At 30.4% G+C, this 21,584-nt stretch overlaps 1 protein-coding gene across 2 annotated transcripts in view; it reads left to right on the top strand.

The window, feature by feature from the left end:
- Nucleotides 1-16,708, top strand: part of Der-2 (Derlin 2) — a 31,974-nt gene extending 15,266 nt beyond the window's left edge. For both annotated transcript variants that reach the window (XM_075364817.1, XM_075364816.1), the window contains 3 exons: nt 5,297-5,419; nt 12,996-13,159; nt 16,324-16,708. In XM_075364817.1, coding sequence (XP_075220932.1) covers nt 5,297-5,419; nt 12,996-13,159; nt 16,324-16,441 — 405 coding nt within the window. In that variant the 3' untranslated portion in view covers nt 16,442-16,708. The remainder of the gene's footprint in view (nt 1-5,296; nt 5,420-12,995; nt 13,160-16,323) is intronic.
- Nucleotides 16,709-21,584: the final 4,876 nt, after the last annotated feature.

Below are 21,584 nucleotides of genomic sequence, written 5' to 3'. Positions count from 1 at the left end.
ATCACTACTATTATTTCCTTATCTAGTGATGAAACTATCTGTAATGTCTGATGTAGCTGCATTTTTACACCAGTTGCCTTCCTCTGCTTTTATTACATGATTTTCATAATTAATCCCATCATCAGTTCTTACAGAATTCACATTGTTAAATTTCTCTATTAACTGCAGTGTACTGGTGGTCTTGGTTTTCTCTTTTTGATTCTGGAGTATATAAAAATTGTTTTGGGCAAGTTTCTAAATCCTCTTTATTTTCTCTCCAGGTCCTTTTAATTGTCAGTATGGAAACACTGGAATAATTTATTGCCCATTCTAGCCTTTTTAACAGGCAATGGTTATGCTCCTTCTAACACTCTTTAAAAGTGATAACAATAATTTCATGTCCTTCAAAATGAATTATTTTGTTATTTTTCCAAGAAGACTTCTTAATTGAAATAAGAATGAAAATTAATTTAAAGTTTAAAACAACAATAATTATAAATTCTGTACAAAACAAAGTACAAATTAATTCATTAACATACACTTCAAATAACAATTAAATTATAAATACTGCTGTAATGTTAATAAGATGTTATTCTTATAATGTATAATATTCTTATAATGTATAATAATAATTCTTATAATAATGTTAATAAGTCTTATTCTTTAAGACTTTGGGGGTTGTCGTCCCCATAGTTCTAGCCTTTGCAGCTTGTCTTTCTATTTCTCACAGAGCTGCAGAATACTTTACATTATGCACATACAACACCAAGGACACTACACCAATTGCAACATATACCCTTACACAACTCCCTACACTGTTTCTTATTACATTTACATTCAGTAGTGTTGTGACACCTTACGAAACACAACCATAGCCCAAGATGGAAACTATTGTGCCATTGAATGGCTCTACATAGTGAGTCTTGAACGATGTTCTCTGGGCACTCGTGGCACCAAAATTAGTATTCTACAGATAAACCCCATGATGGTTGATGGTCCATCTGAATAAACCACCAATATTAGTCTTGTAAAAAGACCTCAATCAGGTTTGTTTGATGACAATAATTGTCCTGATGTAAATAATAATTTAAATGATGACAAATCACACCTGCAATATGCAATTGTCAGATTTATAGTTCTATAGAATCATCAGGAAGGTGGTGGCTCCCTTCATAAGGTCTTACCATTCCTTATTGACTTATTAACTGATTCAAGCAGCTCCCCCAAGAACGTAAGGAAAACTGAGACAGATCAATACTAATAGAGACCTTTTAGAGTCTCCGCTCCGCTCCGCAGAGTCGACCGCTCTTACATCTAACCAATATGGGTGGTATAAGTAGAAGTGCAGTATGTCATATTACCTTGAATACTAGCTGAGGAGTATTTTTTCGCTGGGTTCTTCTTGAGATGGACGTTAGTGAAATTGCCTCAAAGCTTTGTCCCCAAGGTGTTATATAGGTGAAGAGAATAATGAAGCTTCAGAATTGGATGGAAGAACCTACTCCCTCTCTTATTTTAACATTCAATCTTCTCACATCACTGGAGAAAATTAACTAGGATACCTGTCGGTTAGAGTATAACCATTCATCCCAAACCCACAGTAATGTTTCCAGGTATGGTCATACCACAACTTCTTGCCCATACGCCACAAGATGTGCAAAAGAATGCCACAAAGATATTGATTGCCAGGAGGAATAAAAATGTATTAACTGCACAGGATGCATTCTGCTTACTCGAGAGATTGCCCAATTTTTAAAGAAGAAAAAGCAATTCTCAAAATTTGTACTGAGCGGAAACCATAATCTTTTTTTCTTTTCCCAAAATTTCATTTGGAGAAATTTTGAATTAAAAGATTTAAATTAAAAAATTCTTTTGCAAACAATCCACTAAATTAAATATAAAAACTTAATTTATGTACTAAAAACAATATCTTTAAAACTGTAATATCTTTAAAGGAAATATCTGGCAATAATATTAGATAATTAAGGTCATGATTACACTGATTAGGTAGTAAATTATTTTAGTTTTAATTAGGAACACAAAGTCAATATGTAAAACATAAAATTGCTCAAAACGTAATTTTAGAAAGTAAAAAGATTATCTTGCTTGTTTCTATTGCAGCTAGTCTTGGGTGTGATTTCTGCCATTTTTCACTATTACTTTCATTCATCTCATCTTGTTAAAGTATATATGTAGTTTACCTAAGTTTATTATAATAAAATAAAAGTAGGAAATAATATTTATGCTATAATTTTTAATTGTGATACTGTTATCACTTTATTTTATAGCTTCAATAAGAAATATAATTACTCACACAGTGTTAACTTTAATGCTTCAATTTTATTACTTTTGTTTTAATTCTTTATTTCCTGTTTATTATTGTTACATTGTTATGATATAAAAATTTTATATCATGATTATTAAGCGATTGATGTGAATTCATGTTGTATTGACATTCATTTTTAAAAAAATGTATTATTTTCTATTATATATGTTTATATAAAACAGTAATTTTATTTTTTATTTTAGACTCATGTAATTTGTATTTATTTATTAAATAAAAATAAATAGTTTCTTGTGTTCTGGAAATGCAATGATTTTCCTAAAGTAGTTCAATTATTTGATCATCAAAAAAAAGAAGCAATTAAGGATTATAAAAAAAAAAGTTGATCATTCAGAAAAATTCTTATCATTCCCATTATTGTTGTCCTTCAGTACCATAGGTTTTCCATTTCCATCAATAGTTTTTACAGTTACAGTTTTTTATGTAGTCTGTGGCATTACATTTTTTTTTGCCAGTCATTTAACTGCTTTGTTGTATTCTTCATCTCTGTTCTTCAGGAAAGAGCAGAGATGATGATGATGATCCAATTTTAACAAATATCCAACATCTTTACTTATTGCTTCATAAAGTGAATTTATTTTATCATGCACATCATGATAAAACTATAATTCCATTGTGGACTACAATACAGATATTGATTTGATATATTTTATTTGATTCAAGGAATGTAGTTATGCATAACTGTTAATATCTTACAACCAAGTATTGGAAATGTCCACCATTTTCCCAAAGGCAGGTTCAAACTCTTTGCACCATATTTTTTGACACCCTCCATAACACATTAGGGCTAATGGAATTCATCTCGAAAATAAAAGTGACATTTAAAAAATCCAGTGCATGTTCATAAGTAATGTTGTTGGTATCAATTTGTACAAATAAAAATTCGTTTAAAAATGTATTTCTTGTGTAAACAAACTTTAATTAGTATTTGTTTATTTTTTTCTAGTAACAATGAAAAGCCTTGTTAGATTAAAACCAATGTTTATTAGAGACTATGCTTAGGGGAATGAACCCATTTAAGTCAGTGGATGGTTTTTGCTGTATTCTAGATTTAATTAAATCTTAGTAAATAATAGTTAAGGCAAATTTAATCTTTATAATAAGTTGTGAACAACTATTATTAAAAAATATTTTTATTATTATTACACTACTTTTGAACAATATTACTTATGTACAATAATTGAGATTAATATTTTAGCATATGAAAACTGTCTAGACTGACCGTAATTCAAACCCAAAACTCTCAGGATGAAAGGTAGAGTTGCTATCACTCCACCGTTGAGGCAGATTTAGCTACAATTAAAATATTATTACTGTTATTTTAAAATAAGTTATATTTTTGGGTTTTATTTTAATTAACTATACATTGATGTGCAAAAACATACTGCAAAAAAGGAAAATGTTTGTTTCACATAAGCATGATACAGATCAGCGATTGTCAAACTTTTTTTTACGTACCACTCATGTTAATTAAAGATCAGTAGTATACCTACTAAACTATTAAATATAAAGGCTATCCGGAAAGTAACTTCCGATTTGTTATTAAAAAAAAAAAACAAATGGATAATAAAGTAATTTATTATGTACATCTTATAGTACAACTTTTAGCTACCTTTTCTACATAATTGCTGTCCAAATTAATGTTTGTCATATCTGTAAACAAGTTTTTGAATATCCTTGTCATAAAACTCTGCGATCTCTGAATTAAGCCAGTAGTAACACCGTTTTTCATCTCATAATTTTCAAAATGCTGCATCGCTAACCGTTTCTTTATTTTCAGGAAAAGGTGGTAATCATTTTATCTGAAAAATTTGGTTAATTTTGTTACTGTGAATCGACAATTTTCACATCGACACTTGCAACAAGTTCATCTGTAACAGTTGAAGGAGTCGACCACTTCTTTCATTGTCGTGAATGTTTGTTCAACCTTCCCAAAATATATGGTACCATTGTCTTACCACACTATCATTCATGATATTCTGTCCATATACTGCACAATGTTCACATTGAATTTCTGCAGCTGACAAGTTTTTTTGCATGAAGGAAACAGATGATGTCACATACTCCACAGTTGGCAGGTTTTTCTATGATGGCAGCCATTTCGAACGAGAGTTTTGCAGGAACAAACACGTGAATGATATTTCCAATAACACTACAAGACTTGTACTGAATCGGGCTATTCAACTTTGCAAAGATAGAATCATTACCCCCATTCATTTTGAGTTATATTTTAGAAAAATTAAGCAACAAAAAATTACAATCTTTTTTGAAAATATCTATTTTAAAACAATAATCATCATCATCATGTTATAACATTTACCTACATTAGTGATAACAATATTACTGAAGACTAAAAATTCAGTGAGAAGGATACTGAATTTTGAATATACTGAAGCTACTGAATTATAAATGCATTTTGAGAGTCAAGGTTCAGTTTATTTCAAAATTTATATTTTACCTTCACCATAGCATAAAATTCAGTAAAAAGATATCTGATAGAAAATGGAATTAAGATAACAATTTTTTTCTGGACAGTGACTTTCATGGACAGTGGTTTTCATGGACAAAAAAACTGATGTGTTAAATTTGTAATATAAATCAAATCACCTATAGATTTTAAAATTTATTCGTATTGTAGAATGAATAATAGATGATATGAAATGATAAACACAAATTTCCTGACCAATATGTGTGGGACTGTGTCTTTGACAACAGATCTTTTATCTCGCTCTTTCATGTTAAAAGTGAGTTGTTTTTTCAGTAAATTTTATTATTACAGAAATAATCATTGCCACATCTAGGATGAAGGTATTGTGAAGTTAGTTAATTTTAAGGAAGTTGTGAAAAAGTTAAATATATATTTTATTATCTTTTACTACTCTTTTTAGTTGCTTATATGGTATTTTGTAAGATGTTTTTAATGAATTATTACATTTAATTGTATTTTCTTCTTAACTATTTTTTTTTTTTCAGCTGTTTGCATTTTTTATAAACTTACTATTTTTAGGACAAGCTTTTACCATTATGTTAGTATATGTTTGGTCAAGAAGAAATCCATACACAAGAATGAATTTTTTTGGGCTACTAAATTTTCAGGTAATAATCTTTATGTTTAGCAAAATATTTATTATATGTATAAGTATAATTTAAAGAATGAAGTATATTTTAAAGTGAAGGATGATGTTACTTAAGATTGCTGAGAAGGGAGAAGAAGCTTTGATAAAACTTTAAAAGACAAAGATTGTTGTTTATAAAACAGATATCTGAAGATGTAGGATATAATAATAAATTATGTTTTAAAGATTTACAGAGAATGAATTATCAGTGACTTTAAAAAAATGTTTTCTTTGTTTAGTTGTAATTTAATTTTTATTATCTATATAATACTATTAATGATATTCTGTTTTGACGTAGAATAAATGCCACTACATCTAATGTACAGGAAATGTATATCTAATCTGCAGTTTTCACAAATATGTAACTGTTTGAAAACTTTGTTACTCAATTACAAGCTATTATAAATAACTTAATAATAATAATATTTTATTTTACAAAAAACAACTTAAAACAACTAAAGTAAAATAGAATAATGTAAGTGTTTTAAAAAATTTAATTGTGACTCGATTAGAAACAGTTTTTTTAAGAATTTTATGTTTTTTTAGATTCCATTATTTCTTTTAAGTTTATATAATGATCCTCTCCAAGGCTTTCATTCATTGTATTGAAAGTTGTTACATCCACCACCACTTATATGCAAAGCCTAAGAATATATTGGTAAAATAATGACTCAGTTCCTTTTCTTTATGAAAGCACACACCGCATATGAAAGATATAGCAGATATGAAAGATATGACAGATATAAGTGTTGGCAACAAAATATTTTAATTGTAATATGATGTATTTATTTACTATACTTCTAATCTACTTCGATTATCTTAGTAGATGAAGTTATTTCATTATATATTTAAATTAAATTATCATTGTACCTGATTTAATTATGTAAAAATCTGCTGTTGTCTGTATAACATTTATGTGCTTGATAGTAAGTATGTGATAAATTTGTGTGTGTGTGTGTGCATGTGCATGCATATACATGAGTTACCTAAAAAAATTAGAATTCTTTTCTATAGGCAAGTAGGCTAGCAGTGCTGCCCTCTCCTACTAGACATTGTTCTTGCTTAGTTGGCTAGATAGCATTCATGAGAAACCATTACAACGAACAGAGTGATTGTTTTCTTAAGCCCCTTCCAACACTCTTGGCAATTTTACAATGGTAAATTTTAAGAAGCAACAAGGCAACATCTAACTCTGTTTCCTATTAAAGAAAACAGTGGCAGAAACAGTTTCATTGCTTCAGGAACCTTATGGGAATGAAGCTCTAAGCCAGGTAAGAATTTACTAATGGTTTGCTTCGTTCAGAAGTGGCTAAATGTCACTTGAAGATGAATCCCATTTGGACCCCTCATTGTTCAAAACAAATGAAAATGTTCAAAAGTGAGAAATGTCATTATGTTTGATCATCGCAGAACCATCAACGAATTGGAGGATATATCTGTAATTTCCTGGAGTACATGCCAAAGAATCCTAAGTGAAGATGTATCACGGCAAGGTTTGTTCCAAGACTGCTTTCCGATGACCAGAGGGAGAACCATCTGGGAGAAGGAGAGTTTTCCAGGAATTGAAAGAACAGGCACAAATTGACTGAATTTTTTTTATCAAAAGATATGACAGGGGATAAATCCTTGTGTTATGGCCCTGACCCTGAAACAAAACAGCAGTCCAACCAGCGGAAGACAACTTCATCACCCAGACCAAAAAACACACAGCAAGGGAAATTTAATATGAAGTTCATGATAGTTTGTTTTTTCAACATCAAAGTAGTCATTCATGTTGAATTTGTTCCTCAGGGCACCACTGGACTATCATTATTATCTGCAAGTAACGATGCGAGTTTGTGAGGCAGTGAGAAAAAAAACAGTCTTAATTATAGTGATCAGGGGACAGGCTGCTTCATCATGACAACTTGCCTGCTCATTCAGCGTTGAACCAGTTTTTGATGAAAAACGGAATGATAATGATTTCTCACTTCTGTATTCTCCCGACCTAGTCCCCTGTGACTTCTGTTTATCCCCAAGAATTAAGAAAAACCTAAAGGGAAAACCTAATGTAGGAGAGATAAGAAAAAAATCACTGGAGGCACTTAACAACATTAGTTCAGAAGAATATAAAAAATGACAAGTGCATATCATCTGATGGATAGTATTTTGAAGGGGGTTGGTGTTTTCAAGATGTTATCTTAAATAAATAATCTTTTTTTTTTTTTTTTTGTACTACCTTGTAAGTATATATTATGTGTGTTTGTATTCATATATATAATCATTGATTCTCAACCCTTTTAGCCCAGCAACCCCCAAAAAATTAAAAAAATATATAATGAATATTTTGCAACCTCCAACCCTAACCCAATAAAACATAGTTAAAATTGCATAGTTGCGTTGATAGCAACGGGTATGAACATGCATGTATGAAGTGTACAATCATGAGAAATTTACATGTTCCAGCTTGATGTGTACGTGCTCCTTGTAATTGTTTCTGCTTGCATAGTATTTGCTGTGAGAGCATCATGTTTGAACATGTCATGCTCTCAGCAATATAAAAGAGGTGTAAGGGATTGCAGAATATCAGTTTATTTCTGAATACAAACCGTGCATCTGTTGCCTTTAAGTTTTTAAAAGTGTAGTTTCATTGAAAATAATAATTGATTTCGGTTTTTAGTGCGTTTCATCAAACAGTGTAACTATTTATTTTTTTTTTTCAATTAGATTCTTATGCAGAAGGGATAAATTTGTGAAGAAAACAAAGTGAGCCATCTACATCTGGTGAATTGAGTAGTAAAAGACAAGATTGTACAATGGCAGTTATTTAAATTGATTTTATCTCATTGGATGGAAAGCCACAGTGCATTATTTGCTTTCAGGTCCTTTCTGATGAAACCATGAAGCCATCAAAATTAATTTGACACTTGAAAACTAAAAATCCGGTTCATAAAAGAAAACCATTGGAATTTTTAGAAAGAAAATTACATACTTTGAGAAATCAACAAGCTTCTGTTTGTAAATCAATCTATACTCATAAAAGTTCACTTGAAACATCTCATAGCATTAAGAGTAGCTAAGATGTCCAAACCCTACACAATTGCAGAAAATTTCATATTGCTTGCTGCATTTGATATGTTCAGTGTTTTAATAGGCTTGGAAGAAGCAAAAACATTTCGCTTTCTAATGATACAGTATCAAGGCGAATCAACGACATAGCTGCCAATGTTTACAATCAGATAATTCAACAAATGAGTTTAAGTTAATTTTTTATTATTCCGTTTGATGAATAAACAGATGTGGCAAACATTTCTCAGTTTGTACATGTTATGAGATAAAACAAATAAGGACAGATGAATCAAAGTAAATATGTTGTTTTGCAAATTTATTCCTTGTCATGCAACAGGACAATGTCTTTTTGATGTTTTTTATTAAGCTACTAAAAACTATAACATAGATTGGATAAAATGTATTTCAGTATGTATTGATGGTGCAAAAGCGATAACAGGAAAGAACAGTGGATTTCTGAAAAAAATTAAAAGATTGTCTTACATTAAAGTTGGAATGAATGCACTGCTTCCTTCACATACATGCTGTTTCTACAAAAAAATATCCGTAAAATCTCAAACAAATTCTGCTGTAAAAATGGTTAATTTTATTAAAAGTCGACCATTACAGAATAGGCTGTTTGCTAAACTGTGCGGTGAAATGGCCAAAAAGAAGAAATCTCTTTTTTTTCTTATACAGAAGTCAGATGGCTATCGCAGGGAAAATGTTAACCCGATTATTGGAATTGTGAGATAGATTAATAATATTTTTCCAGAATAAATAAATGTCATTCTCAATGTTTTTACAGAATAATGAGAATATGTTGCCGTTGATTTACTTAGCTGATGTAGTTTTGTATTTAAACGACTTAAATGTGAATTTACAAATATGTGATAAAAAACATTTAATTTATGACAGACAAAGTTCACGCTTTCATTAAGAAACTTATGATATGTTTGCCGTCAAAGGAAAAATGTTGATATGTCTCCACTCACTTCAAATTATATTGAGAAAAATTTGGATGAAGACACTATTATTCACCACAGTTTGTATAGCATGTTGAAGCATTTGCATGAACTAAAAATTCAGTTGGCGGGTATTTTACGGAGGATAAAAATGATTTCTCAAAGATGTGTACTGAAAACATTGTTGCAGTTTCTAAGTTACCAGTTGAGATTTATGACCAGCTCATCAAAATGTCTGCTAATAAAATTTTACAACTATAATTCACATCTGAAGATTTAGATATGTTTTGGCTGGCTTGTCAAAGTGAATATGGAAATTTAGTCAAAAGAAGCATTGAAAATATTAATCCCTTTATATGTGTACTATAAATGTTTAGTAAAATGTTTATAATAAATAATTTTTTCCTCGTAAATTGATTTTATTATTGTTTACATGTAAAATTGTAGGCTAATTTCTCAACCCTTCTTTCATATAACTGCAATCCCCAGATTGAGAAACGCTGATACATATGTATTTGCTTGATCCTAATTATGTAATAAATGTACATGTTATTCATGTAATACTCATATATATCCATGAATATTCAAGTGCTAGACACTAAACGTAATTGTTGATCAGCTGTTATTGCCTACCTGTGAAAAAAAAATGTTTAATATGTTTTGGAAGGATGTCTTTCAAATCTATTTTTAGCATTTGTATGTAATTTGTTCTGTTTAAAATTATATCACTTTTCCAATCCATTTTGTGTTTTGTCTCTCTAATTAAAGTTGAACTTCTCAAATTTGTGTTTAATTTTAATAGACGTTATTTACATCAATTTCCTCAGAATTAAATTCTCTACAAAGTTTACTAGAAATTTTTTGTTCATTGGTAAATTAACAAAGTTATTTTATTACAAACCTAAAAAAGTGTATTTTCTGACAAAACAATTTCATGTTTTACCCCATTTAAGTGAGATAGAGGTCTGGGACCACTTTTATTCAATTTCTTAGATCAAAAACCACAAGGAAGCACCAAATTTACTCCTCAATTTCTATCCCAAGAATTTTTATACAATTTAATTTCACAGAGGGAACTGAAAGCAAGGTTAAATGTTACGCAAGCCAAAACTTGCTAACAAACCTTTTTCTGACTTATTTTTATATGAACCTTTTTCTTATTTCTGGCTATAGAATCATCTTCTGAGAGATTCAATTCAGAATCACTCTGTATTTATATATACATGCATTTGTATACAAATACATCCTCATATATGTATTTATATATGAGGATCATTCAATAATTAAATAGACAAACATTTTTAGTGAAGGAAATGCTTAATGCAGGCAATTGAAACTTTTGTAAGTGTCAGTTAGCAACCTTGCGAAGAGTGTTAGTCAGCTGTTCGATTAATTTTTACGTAAACATAACCTCTAAAGTCTTGGTTACAATGGCATGTCCACTCAAAGAAAGTACTTTTGAAGAACAGTGTTCTGTGATCTGATTTTTCTTTCAGGAAGTGTACAACTGTCAGAAATATTCTCTTGGATGAACAAACAATATGGCAGTAGTTGCATGAACCGTGTGAGTTTTTACATGTGGATAGAAAAGTTTAAAAGTGGCCACAAAAGCGTGACTGACAAGCACCACTTGTCGCTTTGGGCGTCTGGTAATAGTGTCAACCTCGGTGTTAGATTCTTGTATTGATTCACTTATCCAGGAAGACTGACAACTTACAGTTGAACAAATTGCTGAAAAATGTAGAGTAAGTTTTGGCACATCCTGACACCTGTAGGGGAAGACACCCTTCGCCACCCCTTCCATTCCTAGCCTTTATGGGATTTACCGGAGGTCATCTTCGAAACCTTGGCTTTTGATATATTCCAGTCCGCCTTGGGGCCAGGATGCCACCACTCATTCCATCATTCAAAACAAATTGAACTACCTTAAGACTTATGCAAGGTGGATTCCCAGAGAGCTTACCATTCATCACAAAGCCAAGAGATTTTGCATTTGCACCAAACTCAAAAATCAATAACGAAGATGAACCATTTTTGGACAGGATTTTAACCTGTGATGAAACATGGATACATCATTTTGAGTCTGTGTCCAAGCATCAAAGCATGTAGTGGAAACTCCCTGAATTGGCTGTCCGTAAGAAATTCAAAATGCAACCATCATTTTAATGTAAAATCATGTTAACCATCTCTTGGAGTGCCCATGGTCCAACTTATTGATCCACTGATGAATAGGCGGAAGTCCTTTTGCCTGCAAAAAGCGCAAGTACTTTTCTAACATATCTCAAGCTTGTTCATCATTTTAAACTGGCAAGTTGCACATGCCTACATCTAATAAGCAAATCCGAATTGAATATCATTAAGCTGGAATTGGTACAACATAGTAACACCTTTAGAAACTACTCACTACAGTTTTTTTCCAACTACCTTAGATCAGTTTGTGACCTACTTACAGGCTTCTCCACAAATGTTATGTCCTCAGAAATGTGCTCACTATACTCTACTCCATTTCAAGATTATATCACCATACAGTTGACTTAAATTCACTGTAATTTACAAATTGGTGTTGTACAATTTGAGGTCAGCCATTAGTGAGATCATGCTATTATTTAATCTCAATTGGTGTTTGATAAGCCACTGGGTTATGGTAGTAGGTGAGTGTTGTTATGGCTTAGCTCAGTTATCAGCTACCTGCAGATGTTTCATCTTTAAATTAATGATATAATTATATGATTTAATAGGATATTGTTTGATTAACTATAAATTTGTAAAAAAGCACTGGAAATGTGTTAAAAAATAAACTTATTTTACTTTTTTTAACATTTTATTAAAAAAAACACATTTAAACACAGTGTGTATTATTTAAGCCATATTTTCAGTTTGAGCTTGAAAAAATTGTACATAAGAATTGCTAGGAAAAAAGGTCATGTATGACTGAGATTTGAATCCAGAACCTGTGTATGACGGATGGAGAAGCTGCTACTCACTATGCAAATCAGCAGATTGTAGTATAGAGATCTATTAGTTTCCAGCAAAGATTTATTTAATTGTATGATTTTATTAGACATTATTTTGTAATTAATAATTAACACTAATAATATAAAAACTCCTATGAATCTTAGTAGTTACTAATTCTAAAATTATGTGATCCTATTAGCATTACAAAGTTTTTCACAAATTGATTTATTTATTCAGAATTGGATTTAAGGCTCAAATTAATTTTTTAAGATAAATTTGGGGTCCAAAGTATACCCAGTTACTGTATTACTTACTGTTATGTTGAATTTAGATAAGTAAAAAAAACCTATTGGCTTCTATTATTATTATTATTATTATTATTATTATTATTATTATTATTATTTGCTATATAATAATTCTGCTGACCTGCATGGCATTGATAATGTTTCCAACCTTTATCTGGAAAGTCTTAGATCTGAATCCCAGTTATGGTTGGAATTTTTCACATGATGCAAAATTCTTCTCTTGTAATTGGCATTGGCAATGGATATTAGCCTGTGGTTGTTAAAATGAATTAAAGAAATAAATCATGATCAATTTATGTTACAGGCTCCTTATTTACCGTGGGTGCTTTTAGGATTTTCTGTTCTCCTTGGTAACACAGTATGGGTTGATCTCATGGGAATGGCTGTTGGTCATCTATATTATTTCGTGGAGGATGTATTCCCAAATCAAAGAGGAGGATTCAGACTTCTTGGAACACCACAGTTTATGTATGTAATTAATTGTTATTATTAATTTATTTTATATAGTTAAGGTATGGGCCAGTTTCTCCTTAACATATAGTAGTAGTATCGAGTGTATTAGTAGTATATAAATAAAATCACTGTTCTGAAAAACTAAAATAATCTGAACCAAATATGCAACTCATTCTAAATTAGAAGAGTTTCTTTGCAGTAGTTTGCCTATTCCAACAAATTATTTCAGTATTGGAATTGGCATGAAGATTGTATGAGTATTCCAGTACTTAAATTGACATAAGAGTGTAGCTCCAAGAAGATTAAGTGAACTCTTTGAGGTATAATGCCTAAAAATTATGAATCTGTCTTTATTCAATCTATGTTTACAAAAAATACCTTGAGTTTAACATTTTTACTGTACTTTTCATTTCTGGCTGTATGACTTATGTAAGAATTGTGGTAATATAAAAAAATTTATTTCATATATAACATGTGTGCTGCATTTATTATTAATCCATATTATATGATAATTAGAGGATAAAACAAAAAGGAAAAAATCACTAATCATTTACTGAATCTGTATTGGCCAAATAAATGTGTTAATGACGAGACAGTTTAAAATTCTTAGAATTGGCATCTTCTGTTTGGAAGAGTAATTGTAGCAGAGAAATTATTGTCTCATAAGTTGGCAATATTCACAGTTACAATATGGATAGGATTATATACTTTTGTCTTTGACAACTTTTTGATGGTTGTGTTATAAGATACACAAACAATAGTAACAGTTGTGTGCAGTCTTTGTAACATCATTGCAGTTCAAAATGCCTCGTATTGAACAATTTACAGATGTCTAATTTTGAATTTTGTTTAAAAATTGTCTTCAGTAACATTTAACATTGTTAGGAAAAAATATAAGCAATAAAAAAAAGCTAATGCAAGGCACAAAAATTTCTGTAAGTATTGTGCTGGTGGTGTCAATGATTTGCAGTTTTCAGTCATCTACCATGACATGGTAAAAACATTTAAGCACACTCATAGTGAAAAGAAGAAAATCTGTGGAGAGTATCAGAGATTGGAATACCAATGGAAATTTGCCACAATCATCTGAAATGGATTGTATTTGTCAACTCAGTCCAAATACATTATCTTCAAATCAGAAAGAAACATGAACTTTGCAGTATGTAAGTTACTGCAAACTTACTTTGCAGTAAGTTCTACTCTGCAGTAGAACTTATTCTATGGTTGATAAAGATTATTATTTCTGAACGTTATAGAAAAATGTATTGATGATTTTGTATGAAAAATTGTTAGTAGATGATCAGTATTATCTCTTGACAGAAATTTTGTTTGGATTAGGTAGAGTAGATTTTATTTATTCAAAGGGTATTTTCTACTTTGAAATCATTCTACAAGGCTGAAAGTGAAGAAGAAAAATAGGTCAGTATTCTTTATTGGATCCAATCTGAAAGAAACATCTAAATTATGGAAAATGAACTGTTTGATCTGTTTGCATTTTGCATTACAGTGTCACACTGTGACAGTCAAGTAGTACATTGTACCTTTTGGGTTAAAAGCCACTAGAACATCTACTATGCTCTCTTAATTTGGATCAGTTGAATTTTACTCATTTCCTTACTTAAAAATCAGTCCTTAAAAGGAGGTAATACAAGCATGCCAATGATGCATTTACTGATGTAATTAAGCAGCTGAAGGAAGGGACCAAATATAAATTCCAGTAATGTTTTCAGAGGTTTTTGTGAATACTGTCAAAAGTGTGTAACTGTAGAAGGAAATAAATCTGAAAGAAATATAATGTAAAATTTTTTAACATTAGAGTTTATGTGCAATGCCCATATTCTAGGAAAGCTTTTGATGCTCATATGTTGTACTGTTATGGATCATCACAATAGTAAAACTAATAGATGTTGTGGGTCTAAAATACCCCATAAATGAAAATTCAGCTGTTGTAAACTAACAACATACATATTTATAAAAATACAACATAAAGGTTAACTGTTATGTGAAGATGGGGAAATTTTTAGTTAAGAAATGTAAATTTAGATTGAAAAAAAGGAGAATGAAGATTGAGCAGTAGCTTTCTATATATATATATGCAAATGACCACTAAATCTTTAAGTCACCATATCACAAGTGCTGCTCTACACAGGAAGGACACAAATATGAAAACTGTGTGCTCAGCTTTTTAATTGCTGGATGAACTTAATAAAGTATCTTGGAGTACTCTAGCAGCTCACTTCATTCAAGTAATATATCATAAAAGTCTCTATTTTTTTTTATTATTTTTTTAATTTAAGACATGTTCTCATATTGCATAATTTAAAAATGTTTAATGCTTTTTTGTCAGTACCACATTTCATTTTTTTCAGAATCAACTTTAAAAAATTTTTTTAGCTATTTTCATCATTGTTTCATTTCTTCTATGTAACATTAAAATATCATTGATAATGGATCTGCATTACGTCAAGGAACAAATTTTATTGCAATGTTTCATTGATCAGTTAGTGTGATGGAACAAACTGTGTATGCATTTCGTAGTCTTTGATTGATTTAGAATAGGAATAAGAACTCTTAAGTTTTACGATTAGACCCCTCAACCTCTTTTTTGGTATTTCATACACCTCTGATCAAAACCAAGTTGTTAGACAGTTCTACAGGCATATAGGACTGCTATCCCATAAAATCCAACTAAGAAATAACTGTCTGTTGGTCATCAGGAAAAAATAGAACAATGCTACAGATGGAACCAATGGGGTACTCATTCAAGGAAGAAAAAATAAAGGATTATGAAAAGAAAGGATAGAGAAGGGATCATGTAACCTACACAAGTACTGCCTCTGGGGGGATCATGATAGTTACAGATCTTAGATTCTTCAAATGTGATTTTAAATATATTTTGAAATCCATTTGACAGTTCTAAAAATTTCAATGTTTTCACTTTGTACTATAGTCATTATGTCTGCTGAAAATATTTGATTTATATAATGTAAAGATGGGTGGGGCACCACCATAACTCTTGACTTTAGTACAGCTCAACAATATGCTCTAGGGATTTTATTGAAGTAGTTAGCAACAGTATTGTAGACAAGTGTTCTGACTGACAAATAAAAAAAAATTGTTTTTATTTATTCTGTTAATAATAATCTTATAATATGAATAAAATTTTAAAATATGTGTAGGAAATCATTGTTTGATGCACAACCTGAAGAACCAGAGTATACACCATTGCCAGAAGAACGACCAGGTGGTTTTAACTGGGGAGGTGCTGATGGTGATCCGCCTCCAAATCAGCAGTGATATTTTATGTTTTTTTTTAATGCTTAAATCAAGGAGGTCAATGACTTAATTTTATAATCACCAAAGTTAATTTATGTTGTCATTGCTAGTATTAATTAATTAAAATAATAATAATAATTTTAATAATCAGTTTTATCATTATTATTATTATTACTATTATTTTTTATATGTAAATATGTATGTTTGCATCTGATTATAAATTGGGGACTTGTAACTAAACTTATATAATGGTATAGAATTAATAAATAAATTACACAAACTATTCTATATTATGCATTTTTCCTTTTTTTAATTTTAGTTATTGTAATCACTGTTCCTGTATATTTTACCTTTATTCTTAAATTTCTAAGTAAATGAGGTTTTTGGATTGTTGTAATTGAGTTGTTTAATGATATTCTTATCTTTTTTGCATTTCCAATTAGCTAAAACAAAATGTTATAATGATGTCATTGGTTAATTCAAGAATTACCAGATTTGATGAGTACTTTCTCCTAGTCTCAGCTTACTTTATTTGGCTCATCCTTTTCAGTTTCAGCTACAGGCTTTTGGCACTTACACTTGCACTTATTTTCTTTATTTCCTGAAGGTATCATCTTTTCCTTTTTAATTACGGTTGTACTTGCTAATCAGCTTTCGGAAAATTAAAATTGAAGTATTCTTTCAGCCTTTTTGACATATGTATATATACTTTTCCTCTCTTTTCCTTTAACTATATTTATATGACTATAGCCATATCTATTTATTTATTTACACGTAGTAATTTATATAAATATATTTATCTGTGTTATTACTTATGTGGTGTATACATTTTTTTTTAAGGGTATATATTCATTATTATTGAGTAGTTTACAATATGATATTTTCTTTTTGTAAACTCGGTAAGGAATTGTACCCAATCAACCAAGATGGAGTTTTCTGTGATATAGATGTGTGTACAAATGCTATTCTAAAATTGATTTACGATTAATTAAAAAAAGAAATATGCAAATGTGCATATATATATATATATATGCACACACACACATACAAATTAAAGGTAATTTGTATGTGTAAAAGTAAAGTAATGTAAGGACATTACTTTACTTTTCTATACAGGTGTATCATGAAGTTCTCATGGGTCTTTCATAACCTATTCTACTTATAAAAAAGTTCATGTAAACATATGTCCTGAAATCCTTCATGTGCAAGTTAATCCTAGTGAAATACTTTGTTTAGATTTCAACTACCCAGATAAAATTGTTAGGACATTAATTAAGGAGCAGAATTAGTGATTTCTTATGGTTTTTGATCTGAAAAATTGAAAATACATCTCAGAACCATATCAGTAGTAGTTTTTGAGAAAAGTGGGATGAAATCCCTTTTTTTTGTGTGTGTGATGTACAATAACTTTATTAAGTGGGTAATAAACACATATAACTTTTCAACAAAGCTTGTAGAGAATTTAATTCTGAACAGAATGGTGTAAGTTAAATAAAAGAAAGAAAATCAGAAAGATTTGAATTTTATTTAGAAACAGTACACTTGGCCAAAGTGCATTATAATTACCATAATAAATATTCAAAAATGAGCCTGCAATTTTCAGAATTATGATATAAGTGAGTGGAAACTGTATAGGAGAAGTGGGGAGGCGAGCCTTCATGTTGGAAGTATACTTTACATCTCAGCACTAGAGAAACATCTTCAAGCAGCTGCGGCAATTCTTCCTGAAGATAGTGCAAGTAGACCTTAGCATTTAAGTGGCCAGGTATAAACAGTCCAAACAGTTGATTGAGAAGGGGGCCGCACCACAGTCCAAACAGTTGATTGTGAAGAGGGCCACACCATACATTGATGCCAAATAGGTAATGAAAATTTCCTTTCCACGTTTTCATGAGGATTTACTTTTGCCCATGTTTGCTGATTGTGAAAGTTGTTGATGCCATCTCAAGTGAAATTTGCCTTGTCTTTAAATAAAGCATACTTGTAGAGTTGTCAATTTGTATTCCACCAGCTGCAGAACTCGAAGTGAGGCAGATCATCTCCTGGGTGTGGATGTTGAACTGGCTGTTTATGATAAGGATAAAACTTGTTTTGTTTAAGCGTCCTCCAAACCATCGAATGCAAAATTCCGATTCGCTTAGAAAGAGTCCTGGACAGCATCGATAATAATTTCATCAATAACAGTGTCTCATTCGTAGCTGGTATGAATACTAACTAGCTAGTGAACCTGTTTCCCGAAGATTGCGAAAAGTTGCACTATTTGTTTTGGGATCTGGAATCCTGTGATTTGGAAAACGCATTTCATATTCTACTGCAGCAGCTGTAGCATTACCATTACACACATCTGTAATGAATACCATATCAGCATATTCCTCTGTTGTAAATAAGTGCTGCATTACTTTAATGGCAAACCAATCACGTTCAAACTAAAATTCAAAGAAAACCTTTGCTAACAACAGAATAGCTCAAGTACCTGATATTTAACCTCTAGAACTACTGTTAGATATTACTTCAGAGGATGAGATGAATGACAATTTTTGTAGCGTGTGAAACTGCCATGCCTGACTGGGATTCAAACCCGGGAACTCCAGGTGAAAGGTCGAGACGCTATCACTCATGCCATGGAGGCTGGCCCAATACTTAATGTTCCCTAAAGAATGATTTAAACACTAATACATATTGCGCATTATTGATCAGTTGTTATTTTATTGCCAACTTTCAAATAATAATTTTTCAAATTTCCGTCATTTAACAGTAAAGTTTGTTTTTACAAATTTTTCACATCACCAAAAATATAGTTAAATTTGTTTACATTAAAAAATACTTTTCTGACAAATGTAATATACTAAATAAAATTTGAATTTTTCTTTGTTTTATTCAACTTTATCTTATACCATTTTGTTCAGAATTACATTCTCTATAAGTTTTGTTTAAAAGGTTTATGTGTTTATTACCAATTTAACAAAATGATTGCACGTCAAACACAAAAAACAAGGGTTTTTACCCCAATTTATTGGTTTTCATCTCAGATTTCTCAAAAACTACTACTGATAGGTTCTGAGACCTATTTTCAATTTTTCAGGTCAAAAACCAAAAGAAATCACTAATTCCATCCCTTAATTAAAATCCTAAAAATTTCACCAAGCCAACAAAGAAGCATTTAACTTCAGATAATTAACTTCAAGCATTTGAAAAAACTTCAGGTAACTAACTTGAAGCATTTAACTAGCAGATAACTTGCAAAGAAGCATTTTAGGAATTAGTTTATGTGAACTATTTCCATTATTTTCACAAGTAAAATAGATTATGAAAGTCCTAGTAAAACTTTGTGATACATCGTGTATAGTCACAATCCACATTCAGGCACTTTTTACTGTACATTACCTGCATTTGTCTAGGTGCATTCTTGAAAAGAACTCTGCCAAAGGACACCCAGATATAAGCGCATCCATTGAGTTTCAGAGCGCTGGGAACCCAGCTAGTCCTTTATCTAATGAATAAATTGTGTTCATACAGCACCAACTTCACATTTTAGATGGATGGATGAAATCTCCTACTTAACACTGCTGGCTTTTCATAATTTTATTAATCCGCCTTGGTGAATTATTTTTTTTTTTTTTGTTTTTAACTCACTTAAATATACTAGTTATGAACATTATGTCTTGAAATAAAAAACATTTAAAAACCTCCAAAAACATGACCACACACTACGTGGAAATGGGAGACAAAAAAGCACTGGATTTATACCGTCTTTGCAGAACACTCACTTGCCCGTGGTTGAGCATATTCATAAACTTCTTACTTGTTCATACTAGCAATTTATGTTAAATAATTTTCTAGTCTTTTATTAGATAAAAATAATTTAATTCTTTGTTTTAAGGAAAAAGAAAGACGACCTAAGTTTGTGAATTTTACTTAATAATAAGTCTGTATTAAATTTACATGCAATAAACTCTCAATTTATTCCATATATAAATAATTGATTCCGAATTTTTTATTTTATTTTTGTATCAGTTAGATTAACAGTTTTTTTTCATTTGATTTCATATATTACCAGTATCTGACATGTTTTTGACTTGAAAATTAGTTTTTACATAAATTCCTCTGAACATTTTAGAATAGATGTGACAAACAAGTAAAGTAACTATACTGTTTATGCTTTAAACATTTAAAAATAATTATGTATCATACATTATAGTATAAAGGATATAAATAATCGCCAAAAAATATTAATTTAAATAATAAATGAAAATATATATATATATATATATATATATAAGTAAAACATAATTGTCTAATCAATACTAACTGAAATACAAATAATTTATAAAATAAATCTATTTATTATAAACTATCCTCTTTTAAAAGTGATGAAAGTTCATGCAAATTTAAAATTCCACCAAAAAAAAATCAGTTTAATATTACTACAATCGAACTGCACAGTAACAAAATATAAATGCTTCTGATGTGCTAACATACGATACTGAATCAACAGTAACATGCTGACCCCCACCAGTAAAGAAAGAAAAGCTACTGTGCTAGCATGCATAGTGCGTGGTCAGCAGATGGCATGTATGCATAGACCATGCGGGCACTTAGCAATGAATTTGTTAAATATTCAAAAAAAAAGTTTCCTCAGAGTTCTTTTTCCTTCCTTGTACAAAGTAAAGGAAGTATTGTAATCGCTAAAAATTTTGGTTTTCAGATTTCAACAAAAATATCAATTTTGACCATCCCTGAATTCATTTTGACTAGTTTCGGTGTGACATCTGCACATACAAATTTATCTTGCATAACTCAAAAACGATTAGCCATAGGATGTTGAAATTTTGGATTTAGGACTATTGTAACATCTAGTTGTGCACCTCTCCTTTTGATTGCAATCAACTGGCCCAAAAGTGCCAAACAAGACCAAAATCCAAAAAAATCTGGATGTTGGACTTTTTCTTAACTGCAGTAATAAGCCCTCATTGAGAGATTTTCAACGATATATTATAAGTGGTACTTATTTTCATTGGTTCCAGAGTTATAGTCAAAATAAAATTTTAATTAATGAAATATTTGGATCTTACAAGGGGAAGGGACATCGGTTCGAATCTTACTTCATTTCCTTTCCTTTTTTTTTTATTTAAACATATTGATTTATTAATTATTAACCTCCAAC

Source organism: Lycorma delicatula, chromosome 4 (assembly GCF_047948215.1).
Source record: "Lycorma delicatula isolate Av1 chromosome 4, ASM4794821v1, whole genome shotgun sequence".
NCBI classification, from domain to species: domain Eukaryota; kingdom Metazoa; phylum Arthropoda; class Insecta; order Hemiptera; family Fulgoridae; genus Lycorma; species Lycorma delicatula.
Note: the sequence above shows the minus strand (reverse complement) of the source record. Positions and strands in the feature narration are given on the sequence as shown.